Source organism: Dama dama, chromosome 10 (genome assembly GCF_033118175.1).
Source record: "Dama dama isolate Ldn47 chromosome 10, ASM3311817v1, whole genome shotgun sequence".
NCBI lineage: Eukaryota > Metazoa > Chordata > Mammalia > Artiodactyla > Cervidae > Dama > Dama dama.
The window spans coordinates 20,856,426-20,869,831 of NC_083690.1; the positions used below are offsets into that span (position 1 = coordinate 20,856,426).

At 35.8% G+C, this 13,406-nt stretch overlaps 1 protein-coding gene across 1 annotated transcript in view; it reads left to right on the plus strand.

Annotated features, from left to right (window-relative positions):
• MOSMO (modulator of smoothened) overlaps nt 1-12,680 on the plus strand; it is a 75,765-nt gene extending 63,085 nt beyond the window's left edge. The window contains exons 2-3 of the mRNA XM_061152992.1: nt 884-1,096; nt 5,757-12,680. Of these exons, the coding sequence (XP_061008975.1) occupies nt 884-1,096; nt 5,757-5,941 (398 nt within the window). The 3' untranslated portion in view covers nt 5,942-12,680. The remainder of the gene's footprint in view (nt 1-883; nt 1,097-5,756) is intronic.
• The last annotated feature ends 726 nt before the right edge of the window (nt 12,681-13,406 follow it).

Genomic DNA, 13,406 nt, shown 5'->3' on the forward strand with positions numbered 1-13,406 from the left:
AGTGGAGAAAGGGGTAAAATAATTACTTTTTCATCTTCCTTGTCTAGATTTCTGTAAATTTATTTACCCCAAATTTGATAGAGGGGTTCCTTGGTTTGACATGAGAACATGTTTGTTTAAAAATAGCACTTAATTTTTACAAAAAACACTTTCATTTATTTAAATAGGAGAAGGGGTACTTTAAAAATTAGCACTGATGCCTCTCTGCTTTTTTGCTGACGCGTGCTAGTAATGATTTAGCAATGTGAGCACTTTTACACTGTACAAAAATTGCTGAACCTACCAAATGGGGTGAACTTACTAGTTTTTCTAGCATTTTCTTGAATTTCATGGAAAAGTACATATATTGCAACATTCTTAGACCTTTTACATTTAATAGAATAATATTGGCTCTAGTATTTCATCCATTATTTAATTTTATTTACATATTACACTTAGAAATATTTCAAGTTTGTCTTTAATTTTTTTAAAAAAGTGTGTTTCTTCTCAGTCAAAACAATATAGGTGAGACTTAGATCTGGGAATAGAAAAGTTTCAGTTCTTTCTGCTAGAATGATAAGCCCAGTGAGAGCAGGAACCTCATCTCTCTTGTTCACTTATTCCCCTGGAGCCTAGAACAGTGCTTGAGGCAAGCACCCAGAAAAGTAACAAATGACTGAATTAATTGCCTTCTGTGACTTGTAGGGTTTAAGTTTACTTTGCATGTTCAATGAAGTATTTCTACATAGCAGACTACAGCAGAATGCTGCAGAGTAGGACTCAGTGGAATTAAGTGCTTGGATGACCCACTCAGAGAGAAATAAGATTTAAGGGGTGTTGGTAGGGACTGTTCCCTGGGTGTGCCAAACCCACTAACATGTTCCTATGTTTTGCGTCTCCCCAGGAGCACTCACTGTGGGCCTCGTGCGACAGTGTCAAACAATCCATGGACGAGACCGGACATGCATCCCACCTCGGCTTCCCCCAGAGTGGGTCACCACACTGTTTTTTATCATCATGGGAATCATTTCATTGACTGTCACTTGTGGTTTGTTGGTGGCTTCCCACTGGCGAAGAGAAGCCACAAAATATGCTCGATGGATAGCATTCACTGGAAGTAAGTAACCTGTGCTAACTAAGTTTGTCTAGAAGGCACTCACCCTGGTATGTTTATGAAGATAATCAAGTCTCAGTAATAAGGACTCTCTAATCATCAAAGAGCACCATTTGCGTACTGCCATCAGATAGACTCCACGCAGTCCCATCAGCTCTTCAGAATTCTCACCACAAGACCAGGACATCCAGACCTTAATTGCTTTGTATGAAGTGCTATTTTAATGAATTTCATTTTTGCTCACACTGTGACATAAGTTTCCCAGGCCTATGACTCAGAGCTGCCACTAACCTGAGTCTTTTCCTCTTCTTAATGGTATTGGTATCTTCTGTCAAATAAAGATCAGTCTAGACAAATACATACAGAAATATAAATTAGTTTAAGGTGGTGATTTGCTTTTTAATATTATTGATTTGAGTTTCTACTGTAAGTTGTTGTGTGATCATTGAAAAATCAACACATTTGGCTTTCTAACAATTGTTTCTCAGCATTTCTTATGCCATTAAGCTATGCCCAAGGGTATGACACACATATTACACATTCTCTCGTACTTTGCAAAATTGGTTTAATTTCAAAACACAACACAGGCTTTTCCCAAACTAAAAGCAACAAAAATGCACAAAGGAAAGATTCCTGTAATTTTGCTTTCTTCTTTCTAAAGCAGTTTTATCCCCCAGGGGACATTTGTCAGTCTGTAAACATTTTAGATTCTCCCAACTAAAGGGAAGCTACTGGCGTGTAGTGAGCAGAGTCCAAGGATGCTGCTAAGAAGTGTACAAATGCACAAAACAGCCCCACAGCAGAGGCCAATAGGGCCTGTTCAGAGACTGTGCACTAAAGAATAACATAACTATACCTACGCCAAATAATGCAGGATTTAATTTCTAATTCAATCATCTCAGGTTTTAAGTTTTTTTAAAAAATAAATATTATAGCACAGCTTACTTTCCCTTGATATTGTCATGTAGAATTTATAGGGGCAGGCATAATCCCATGTATTCCTATTAATGTTAAAACTCAATTTATTCTTAAAGATAATAGGATAGGGATATTAGTTCATGAGTTTGTTTTTCTCCCTATCTCTCTCTGAAGCTCTTTCTCCTTAGAGAATGTATACGTTTCCAGATCTGTTGTTTTATTTTCATCTCTATTTCTCACTTAATTTTAAAATGTAGATCAAGTTGCAGTTGACATAAAAATCCTTCTTCAACCTTGTTAAGAAATGTAAAATAAGTTGATGATCTTGTTTGAGGTCAGACCTCCTGAGACAGTTTTCTAAATGGTAGGGTCTAGAAGCAGTTACAGAGATGGGGCTACAAAATTAAAGGGTACTGATGAGGAATTTAAAGAGAATCTTTAGTTACAAATACAGTTACTTATCCAGATAGAATTCACTCTTTAGGAGTAAAATAACATCCAGAAGGATTTAGTTAAAATTTGGGAGTGCGTATTCCTTGATGGCTCAGACAGTAAAGAATCTACCTGCAGTGCGGGAGACTTGGGTTCAATCCCTGGATTGGGAAGATCCCCTGGGGAAGGAAATGGCAACCCACTCCAGTATTCTTGCCTGGAAAATTCCATGGACAGAGGCTACAGTCCTTGGGGTCACAAAGAGTCCGACTCGACTAAGCAACTAATAGTTTATCTTTCTATGCTCTGAATATCAAAAATCTAAAATGTGATTTAGCAAAGTAGTATGAGTCAAAGAAAAGCACTAAGTTACTCAGATGAGCCATTGATTCTTGTGACTCAATAAAAGGAAAGAACTTTGATTATCTTGTTTTTCATTCCTCTTCAAGAGAGAATATTTACGTATGTATTTAAACGTACTACCTTGAAATGTAGAATGTTTTTCCTTTATTTTTCAGTTTAAATAATTTAACTTCTTAAAATAATATGTGTATGATATATAATTCAGAGCCTATGAAAGGGTCACCAAGTGAGAAGTAAATCTCATTTATGGCCCTGTCACCCAGTTATCTACTACTCCTTTGCTGGAAGCAACCATTCTCACCAGTTTCTGGGGTTTCCTGCCAGAGGTGTTCTATGTGTAGAAACGTATATGTGTATATGTGTGAGTGTTCCATAAATACATATTTATTCTATTTATACTATTCTGTATCTTGGTTTTTGGTTCAACAATGTATCTTAGAGTTGATGTCATCTAAGAAAGTGTAGAGCCTTTCTCTTGACTTCCTTAAGTGCATTGTTTTTGTTAACCCAGCTGGTCTACTGGGGTGGTAGTCACAAGAGGGGTTGGGCTCCCCCTAGTGTTGCCATTCAGCCTTTGAAAATGTGCTTCTCAATAGCTTTGTTAAGAATATAAACTAATTATTTTCTAATGGGTTTACACAAAGGAAGTGCTCAAAGGAGAGCCACACTTTAGGGGCTCACCTGTGGCAGCAAGAGTGACAAAAAGACGTGTCTTTTCCATCAAGTCTGACTCTTGTCCTTGCTTTTGCCACCTTAATTTACTTGCCTGCCAGTACACCTGATATCTGGCCCTCACCACTGAGAAATCTGTGCCATTCAAGATAGGAAGTTATGTCTTTACAGACTTTTTTAGGACCCAGAACTTAATTGTCAAAAGTTGATAGATATTTTCAGCATTAACAGTATTTTAAGATCTGAAGTAACTTCTCAAGTCTCAAGAGCTTAAAAAAAAAATCTCATCCACCAGCATTAAAAACTCCTCAGGAAGTATAGATGACTTGATTCCTTGGATTAGAAATCACTGTTGGATACAATCAGGTGTTCATTGCTTCCTTGAAATTTGATTAAGCTGTTCCTAACCAATTTGGAAAATATTTAACACTTGCAAAATATTAAACCCTGCTTTAAATATAGCCGTTAAGTGGTAAATGTTTACTATAAAGGATAGATTTTTATTTTATAGTAGAAAATAGTAATGGATAGGAATTAAGTTGGCACATCAGTTAACAGAATGAACAAGAGTAATATCTGCATATGTCTGAAGCACTTCTAAATTATTTTTGTGTTTCCTGAGGTTAAATTAATCTATATTAAAGAACAAATTGTTTTTAAGACAATAATGTTTTCCCACTGCTTTTATTAGATTGTCTATAGCTATTTAGATTGTGGTTTCATTTTACTTACCAAACCGTACTAAGACATAAGAACCATTAAAGGTTCGTGACAAATAACACTGATGAGAGGACATTGGCAGCACTAATAAAGTTGTTTATTGCTAACTATACAACAGAAAGGCCAAAAAATCTAATACTTAGTACCTGAATTTTTCATTCATTTTGTAGTAGGTATCCAAAAGAATCTAAATCTGCTTATGTAACATTATTTGATGTGGTCATATGCCCAAAAAGAAAACAAACTCTATGTCAATTTAATATAAAATAGTCACCTAAATAGTGCAAAGCAAACAAGTGTGCTGGTGTGTTTAGAAAATGTTACCTTTTACTACATTTCGGGAGCTATTCCTTCCAGGAAGTATTTCTAATTGGCCTTTTCAGAACTCTCCTATTAAATTTTGTTGATTGAGTAACACAAATAATTTAGGACAAGAGTCAACAGGTATATTTATCTAGGATTCTGTCATTATTGCTGGGAATGGGTTTAACACAGAAAAGTTTTCTCATTCAGTTAGTAATGGGGATGACTATAGTAATCTGCCTTCACAATATACTGAGGAAATATTTCTGCCTTCAGAGAAAATTGAAAGACTATGCATATGCTTTCAAAAAGCACAAAATATTTTCTTGGAAGAGCCAGCCTATCTATAGGTAATTTGTGTTTCTTAAGAAGAGATGTTCTTTGGTTGTAGCACAGGGGAGCACGCTATTTCTAAAACAACCCAACTGTGGAATAACTTCTGCCCAAACACAGGGTTTTCTGATATCTTTCTGAAAGCATTTTAGCAAATAATATATTTCATTGTGTTTGTATACAAAACTCAAAGATTACCCCTCCAGCCCCCTCTTTAAACTCTGTGTAGTCAGAAAACTGGGAGAGTTGTGCTTTTCTATTTTTTTGGAATGTTGTCCATGAGAGAGAACCACCTGCAGTTGGTTCCTCATATCAGAAGTCTGGTTCTTTCCACTAGCTGATTTTAAATCAGAGTAAGGTAAATAGTATTTATATTTGTATGTACCTTTTCTCAATTCCTTATAACTAATATCAACTGAAAAGAGCAGAGAATTGGGAAAATAGTACTAGGATGATAATAATCAACATTTATTCAGCACTTAACATCAACCTGGCACTGTGCAAAGGACTTAAAATTGTTTTGTTTATTCTTCTACAACTTATCCATTTTCAGAATTTCAGAAGACTAGGATTACACTAGTAGAGCCAGAACTTAGCCCCTGCCTGACTGAGCCCTCTGCCACTACTTTAAATGGCCAAGAATTGTATATACAATTACTTAGTAGGTTTGGTGGCCTTTCTTAATGCTTGTATTCGAAACTGTATGTAAAAGGCTAAGCTAGCTTCTGTTGTATTTAAGTGTTAGGCTTGGAGGATCTGTAGTATATGCAAACCTTTTTATAAGTGGTCCATGTTGTAACAGATTTGACCATGTTATCATCAATCCACAACCCTGCTTATAAACTTCCTTTGTGCCAAATTTTCATTGTTTTCTTAATCACCAAACCATGTTACTAATGTTATGTTTTGGTTTGTTTTACAGTGATCCTTTTCTGTATGGCTGCCCTAATATTTCCAATAGGATTTTACATCAATGAAGTCGGAGGTCAACCTTATAAATTACCCAACAACACAGTAGTTGGGTCATCATATGTACTTTTTGTCTTATCAATTTTCTTTACAATAGTAGGACTTCTATTTGCCGGCAAAGTTTGTTTACCAGGCTGATGAATGTCTAAATTGCTTGACTCTTTTATTATTTTTAATTTTATTTTATTTTTTTATTTTTGGAGGGTGGGGAGGACAAAGGCAAGGCATCTGAGTAGTCCTCACATAGGAAGATGCTTAGATGAAACTGATGCTGAAAAGAAAAAAAAAAATGCTTTGATTTGTTCTCACTATGCACTTTGGATTTAAAAACAAAAAATAAGGAGAGCCTTTTCCATAACCAAATACAGACAATATTGACTAAATCTCCTGAGCATATTCAGGCAGTCAGGTCTGCACTGTGATAGCAACCTAGTGAAGGAGAATGCTTTGTACTGAAAAGCATGTGGCCCTTTGTACTCTGTTGTTCCATTTTTAACGTCTAATGATTCATTTGAGGGAGGAAAAGAAAAAAGTCTAAGTATTTATGAATCATGGCGGACCAGAGGGATGCAAAAGATGTTCATGTGGGGCTGGCCTCACCTCCTAAGAAATTAGTGTTCACAGCTTCCTTGTAATGGTATGAGTCTTTGGCACCAAAATGGATTGCCATTGCATCACTGCACCAAGAAGCCAATAGATCAAAACTTGTTTGCTAAAATGTATGTAAAAATTCTGAAATTCCCTATTCTCTGTGTACAAAAAAAAAAAAAAATTAAACACTAAGAAACATGTTGGGGGTGGGTGGCTGGGGGAAATGTTCCTTATATTTATATAAATATATATATAATATATATATTTTGCTGATGCAGTATACAGTGTGTATATATGTGTGTGTGTGTATGTGTGTGTGTAAATTTATATACACACACATGCAAACAGTTCCTGGAAGAGAACTCTGAATGCTTTGCTAGCAAAACACTGTGGTGTGCAAACCTAGAACTCAATAGAAAAAAAGCCATTTATCTGAAGGCTGCATAGTGGAGAGAGTCTTCAGTTTACCTCATTCTTTGTAGCAGCCCTTGATTTTAACTGGTTTTTGTAATAGGTACAAATAATCCCATACCTTTCTAGGTGCAATTTTAAGTTAAGCTAAAATTCTTTGTAGGGTTAATTTATTTGTACATGATAATAGAAGGTAAGATCATGTCAAATCTTATAATTTGGGGAATCTGACACTATTTAAATTATTGGCAACTGTTGTCTGTTGTACACAGGTTCTCTTTTTCAACTGGCTTGGTCTGTTACATCAATAATGCATTTTATATGTTCAAGCACACAACTTTACATAAGTTCAAAATCTACTAGTAAGATCAATTTATAATATTTTGGCTATTTATAACACTAACTTTACTCTGCCATAAAAATTAGTATTCTTTTCATCTGTAAGCATTATTAATAATCTTTACCAAAAACATGAGCAATACAATATTTTCTTTAAATGCTTTATGCCTTGTTTGCTAAAAGCTAACATTTTTGCATTTAGTTTAAAGAGCTGTACTAACCCCACAGCTTTGTATTTCTTCCTGAAAGCAGCGTTGCAGCTAACCTTTGAGCCCACAGATCATTTTAAAATACAGTATTTCTCTTCTCCACATTTCCATGCCTTCATGCCTAGTTGTTTTTCCAGGCAAACACGATAGATAATCTCCTGTTTGAAATGTGGGGCAGGAGAGTCTTTCATGGCAATGGCAACCCAAGTGTCCCTCTCAGTAGAGTGTAGGTCCCTTGTTTCACACAAATGGAAATGAATGCACTGGTTTTTTTGTTTGTTTGTTTGTTTTTTAATGATTACTTCAGAGATGGGGCTGCCTCCTCAGTTATTCAAGGTATGAATTGGAGGAGCCTGATGTGTTTCACACTGGCTTGTTTGACATTCATATTTCTTACTGTTAATTCAGCAGTATTTGATTGTGGAAGAAAACCCCAGTGTTTCAACTCACTCAGGAGTTGGGGTAAGAAGTGGACCACCACTGTGGTGTGTTCCTTGAGTGTACTGGGAGAATGTCACACATTCCCTTCCCAAGTTCAAAGAAATCTCTAGGAAATGCCTGAGGGAGACTAATTTTCCCCAAGTATTTTGATGTCTAGTCCATTCTAAGAATACCACTGGACATGTGCTGTGGACATTTGGGCTTGCAGTTCTCATTGTGACTTGATTGGACCTCAGTCAAGTGGATCACTTTGAAGGAAAGCTTTGGTTGTCACCATTATACCACTGAAGTAAAGTGTTATTAATAAGCAAAGTATGGTTCAAGTTAATTTATGATAATGACCAAGAGCTTTTCTCTTCCAAAAGGTGAATTTTACTGTAAATAGTTTCTCAAAGTATTTCTAACTGGATCAAGAGCATGGGGAGAGAAAGTTTCTCAGCTGCTAAGAATTTCCCCACTGTTTACTTCTTTCACTTACAGTGGTATAGCATATAAGATTTCAGAATTTAAGGTTTTATTTGTATCTATTACACAAACCATAAACTTGTCTTTAATTTCATCACTGTCTTGGAGGTCCAGTGCACAAAGGACTGATGGGGGAAACTCCCTCTAACCAGTCCGCACTCTAACCCAGGATGAAAACCATCCCATCAAGTAGTATGTGAAGTCACATCTTTGTACTCTTCCAGACCAAACATTGAAATGGACTCATTCATATAAAATTCTATAAATCCTGTAAGTGAAAAGATAGACAATTGTCAGCAGTTGCTTTTAAAAAGGTCACTATAATAAGTACTATATAGTACAGTATTAATTTATAGCAGGAAATCATATCTTGTAAACTGTATATAAAACACTGTTTAATGGTGCAATCATTTGTCAAACTTTTGTCTGTTACATTGTTTTTAGAGTGTGTGCATTCTTCTCATACCTAAGAACATCACTGTAAAATCTGCTGAAAAATATTTATAGGTTTTATTTGCACAAGACTTAATTAGTTTGAAATTTTTGGAAGCTCCTATTGAACATGCCTAAACGTCTGTAAACATGAAAAATATTCAGTTCATTAAAAGCAAACATTTCAGTATGATTCTTTCCAAAGGTAATCCATGTTCTATGTTGTTAATGTGTGTATGTAATTTTTCTGACTCTTCTATTTCTTATAAACCTATTTTCTGTTTCATTTGTTTTGCTTTTGAAGGATGGCTCTTTTTTTTTTTTTCTTTTTAATGTTCTAGATGACCAAAACACTTCATTGATTTTTACTCTTTTGCCTAAATCTTTGATATCCCTTTTGATGTTCTGTGAATTCACTTAATCTCTTAAGTAAAATAGTGAACAGTCCTGGTGACATACAATCTATTGATTTTGAGGAAAGACCCTGAAAAGGTATTGGAAACTAACTTTGAATATACTACTCTTAGCTATTATTTTGCATCGTGGGCTTCATGGGAAGAACATGTTGCATTTATTTTGTCTTTATTAAAAGACTACTAGCCACAAGTTACTCCGATTATAGTAGCTGTTTTATCAACCCACTTTGATCTTCTTTTAAAATATTAAATTTGCATTCACAATTCAAAATAGTAAGCTGTCTTTCAGAACTAATTTTTGAAGGATAAAAGCATATGAAGGAAAAAATGGCCTGTGTAGGTTGGATTCCCTACACAGGACGTATTAGTTATTTCACCTCCAGAGATTTTAAAGTTTGTGATCAAGGCTGTATATTACCCCAAACTTTATTAAGGATTGTTTTCTAATTGGTTATAGCATTTTTCAATTAATAGTTTAAAAACAAATTGTTAATACAAACTGTATAAAATGAACATAATTTTTCTTCACTTGTATTTTTGTTATTGAGCAAGTTTATCAAAATAAATTGTCTACTAAAGAAACTAAAAAGGCTTCTATTACTTTGAAACAAGCTTTGAATTTAAAATTTTATTTTAGAAATAAATTTCTTATAGAGGTTTCACATACTCACACAGTGACACTTCCATGCCTCGTGGTTTGATTCTGTTGTTAGCATTGTGCCAGGGAAAGGTCTCCCCTCTCCCACTCTCCTACCTACCCCCTAGGGAAGAGATGCTATTAATAGTCCACAACAAGGGGTAGTGTGTGTTTACCAATAAGAAGAGGCACTCAGCAATGAAAGACCATCCATGTGGCACCCTCTTCTATATCATATTTCCATGGATTTGAAGAGAGGTACTGAGCCAAGTCTCTCTCATCTTTTCTTTTTTCCTTGCACATAGACCCAAACCCTTTCATCTTTGCCTCAGTCTTCTGTTTCAACTTTATTTCAGGCCAAAGACTCTTAGCTTGTAAGATTTTTAAATTGGGCTTGAAGGAGCGTTGTAGAGCACTTTGGTTTCCAGACTCATTCACATGCTGCATCCCAGCTTTACTGTGCCTCTGTTTAGGAGTATTGGGAGTAGCCTAGCCTAATAATAGCTAGTAATCAAATAAAACACTAGGTTTACCATTCACTGCTATTTCTTTATATGGCCTCTGCAGGAGCCTCATGGGGAACTGGGAGTTTAAGACAAGGTAGGATTTGGATGTTCTTGGCTTCTGAACCTTAACGGCATCTTCTTAGGATGACCAACCATCCCGGTTTTTTTGAGACAGGGCTTTTCTGGGACATGAGATGTTCAGTGCTGTAACTGAGAAAGTTCCAGGCAAAAAGAAATTAATTGGTCACCCTACTTTTGCACCATTCACATCTTACCACAATTTATAACACAGATTTGAGGTATTTGAAGGGTTATTTTCTATAAATATCAATGAATAGGTCAACTGGAAACTGTAGTGGTTGACTAAATATTGAACTTCTGAGAAGCGGGGAAAAACGCCTTTTTCTTCTCTTTATAGGAAAAGGCAACAGACTGTCTTTTAAGAACAATAATATGAGTTAAAAAAATACTTTTGAGTTAGTCTTCCATCAACTCTCTTCTAACCACTGTATGAGATTATAGGAAAAACACCAAGACTAGAGGACTGTGGGTTCCTTTTATGCAAAGTCAACTCTTCTGGGTCACAGTTACCCAGCAACAAAATAAAAGTAGTTATTTATAAGTTGTATTAAAGATAGAAAGCATAATGTATTTTTTAGAATTTTGGTTCTTTTCCCAGCAAGAAAAAAACACTGGGATATTTTCAAGCACATTCAAGGTTTCTACAAATAAGCCCCAGTTCTAAAGACGTAAGACCACCCAAGATTAAATTTCAAGAAGAAATTCTTCAGGAGACTCATAAAGTTTCAGAGCTGGATGAAATCTAAAAGCATGTTCAGTGTTTCCATTTTCCAGATGAAGAAGTCAAGGATTCAAAGGCTTCTTGACTTTCCTAAAGTCACATAACTAGGTCTCAGCAGGACACTCAGTACTGAAGAAAAGAATGTGTTTGACAAGTAGACCTTGGGCAGTTGTTGACCTAGGACAGTTTTCCACATTCTATAGCCACTTGAATTAGTGTTTCTTCAACTAATCTCCATCTACGTCAGTTCGCCCAAGTCATTTCTGCCAAAATAATCTTTTTTTTTTTTTTTGCCAAAATAATCTTAACACAGAAGAACACTTTTCATTTCTTCACTTGAGTTCCTGTTATGCCCACAGTTACAGAATGAAATCCAAGCTTCTTTAGCATAATATTGAAAACCCTTAATGAGCTGATTTCAGGCTATCTCTTCAGTTTGATTTCCCATCATTCTCTCTTCATTTTTTACTGACAAACCAACTTCTCCATTCTTTTACTACACCTTGCTCTCTGTCTTAGCTGTGCCTGTATGACCTCCCCCTTGCAGTTTCTTTAATCCCTCTTGTATTTTAAATAATCTAATTTTTTGTGCTGTGTTTCTCTTTTGCTTGTACCTCTGTAACAGAACTAACTAGAGGAGAATCAACTGCCTGGATTCAAGTCTCAGTTCCACAATAAATCACGTAATAAATCACTTAACCTCTGTGCACTTTGGTTTTCTTATCTGTAGCCCGGGTCTGATAGTACCTACCTCATAGGGTATTGTTGGTTTAAATGAGGTAAAGCATGAAAAGTTCCTGGTACATAGTAAACCTTCAAGTGTTAGTTGCTGCTGTCATTAAACACTTCTCTCTAATTTGATCAAACTTCTGAATTCAAGGAATGTGGCTTTCTCATAGTTCAGAGCCCTGACACAGTGCTTTACACATGAATTATCATGGTTAAATTTGGGGCTAGGTTATAAAGCAGAACTATGAAACTATTTCCTGGAGATGTGAAAGGCTCACTCACCTATCTGCCAGGATTGTTTCAGTGAAATTTTTCCTGAAAGCAGAGACATGCATAGATCAGCAACCTTTATGGGTGAGTGTGGTTATTTTATTGGTAAGTATTGGACTGTGTAACGTGCCAGTCTTGCTGACCCCCTTAGGATTTCTCTGGACTCAAGACCCTTTACTACTAAGTTCACAGTGCTCTAATATTGATACTCATACAGAGGACCACGATGATAACAAGCACCTTGTTGATCCTGAAGAGAACTCTGGAGGCTTCTTCAAGCTTGTGGGTTCTTCATTCTCTTGAAGCCTTCCATACATGTGGTATGTTTTGCCGAGACCTGGTCTGCCGAGATGGTTTTAATTGTTTCTGCTAAAAGGAATGGACTCAAGGATTTGATCTCATTTTAGAGGAGATTATCCCCAACTGACCATCTTATGGCACTTCAGTAGCTATTGCCAATGTGTTTGGTCACCGTTAAATCAATATTTATTTCTGTTGGGGCAAGTCAATAAAATTAATGCTGTGTCCTGACTCTGGCACTCTTTTCATGTTGTTTAAATACTTAATTTAGTTGTGTAAGACAATTCAAGTATTTTCTTAAATAAAAAACTTAAAACCTTTTTCTTTCACATTGCTTTGTTTTCTGTGGCAAAATGCAAATATAGTTGAAGAACCACCAAAGAAAACCTCTCCCACTATCCTTGATAAGTCATGTTAGAAGGGAATAAGTAATCCATATATCTAAGAAAGTTTTTAACTACCTCATCTTCTACATATTTTGCTAATGTAGTTAGAGCAAAATTTGGACTTGTGTGTTGCAGTTCCCCCCCCCCCACCCCCCCACACACACAACTCAAATACTTAAGCTCATTTCTGCTTTCAGGATCACTGGTAACTTTTTCTTGTCCTCAGGGCTGCTGTGGAGAAGAAAGTTAACCATGACCCTAAATTGGGACAAAATTTTTTTTCTTTTAACAGTAACACATGTCTGTAATTTTTAAATGAATATAGGAAATTAAAGTTCCCTTCCTGACATTACACCTTCCAGAGAGTACCACTGTTGACACTTTACTAGGTATTCTTTCAGAGACTGCTTGCTTTACTCTGTGTGTGTGTGTGTGTGTGTGTGTGCGTGTGTGTGTGCGTGTGTGTGTGTGTGTGGTGTGTTTGCATATATATATGTGGATGTGTCCTGTTCAACTGTTTTAATAAAAGCAAGATCATATTATACATGAGTAGCACTGCTTTCTTTTTTAACTTATGATGACTATCTTTCTGTGTCAGTAAATATAGATCTTCCTCATTTTTAATGACTGTATAGATAGATAACTGTCTTACACACTGTATAATATAGA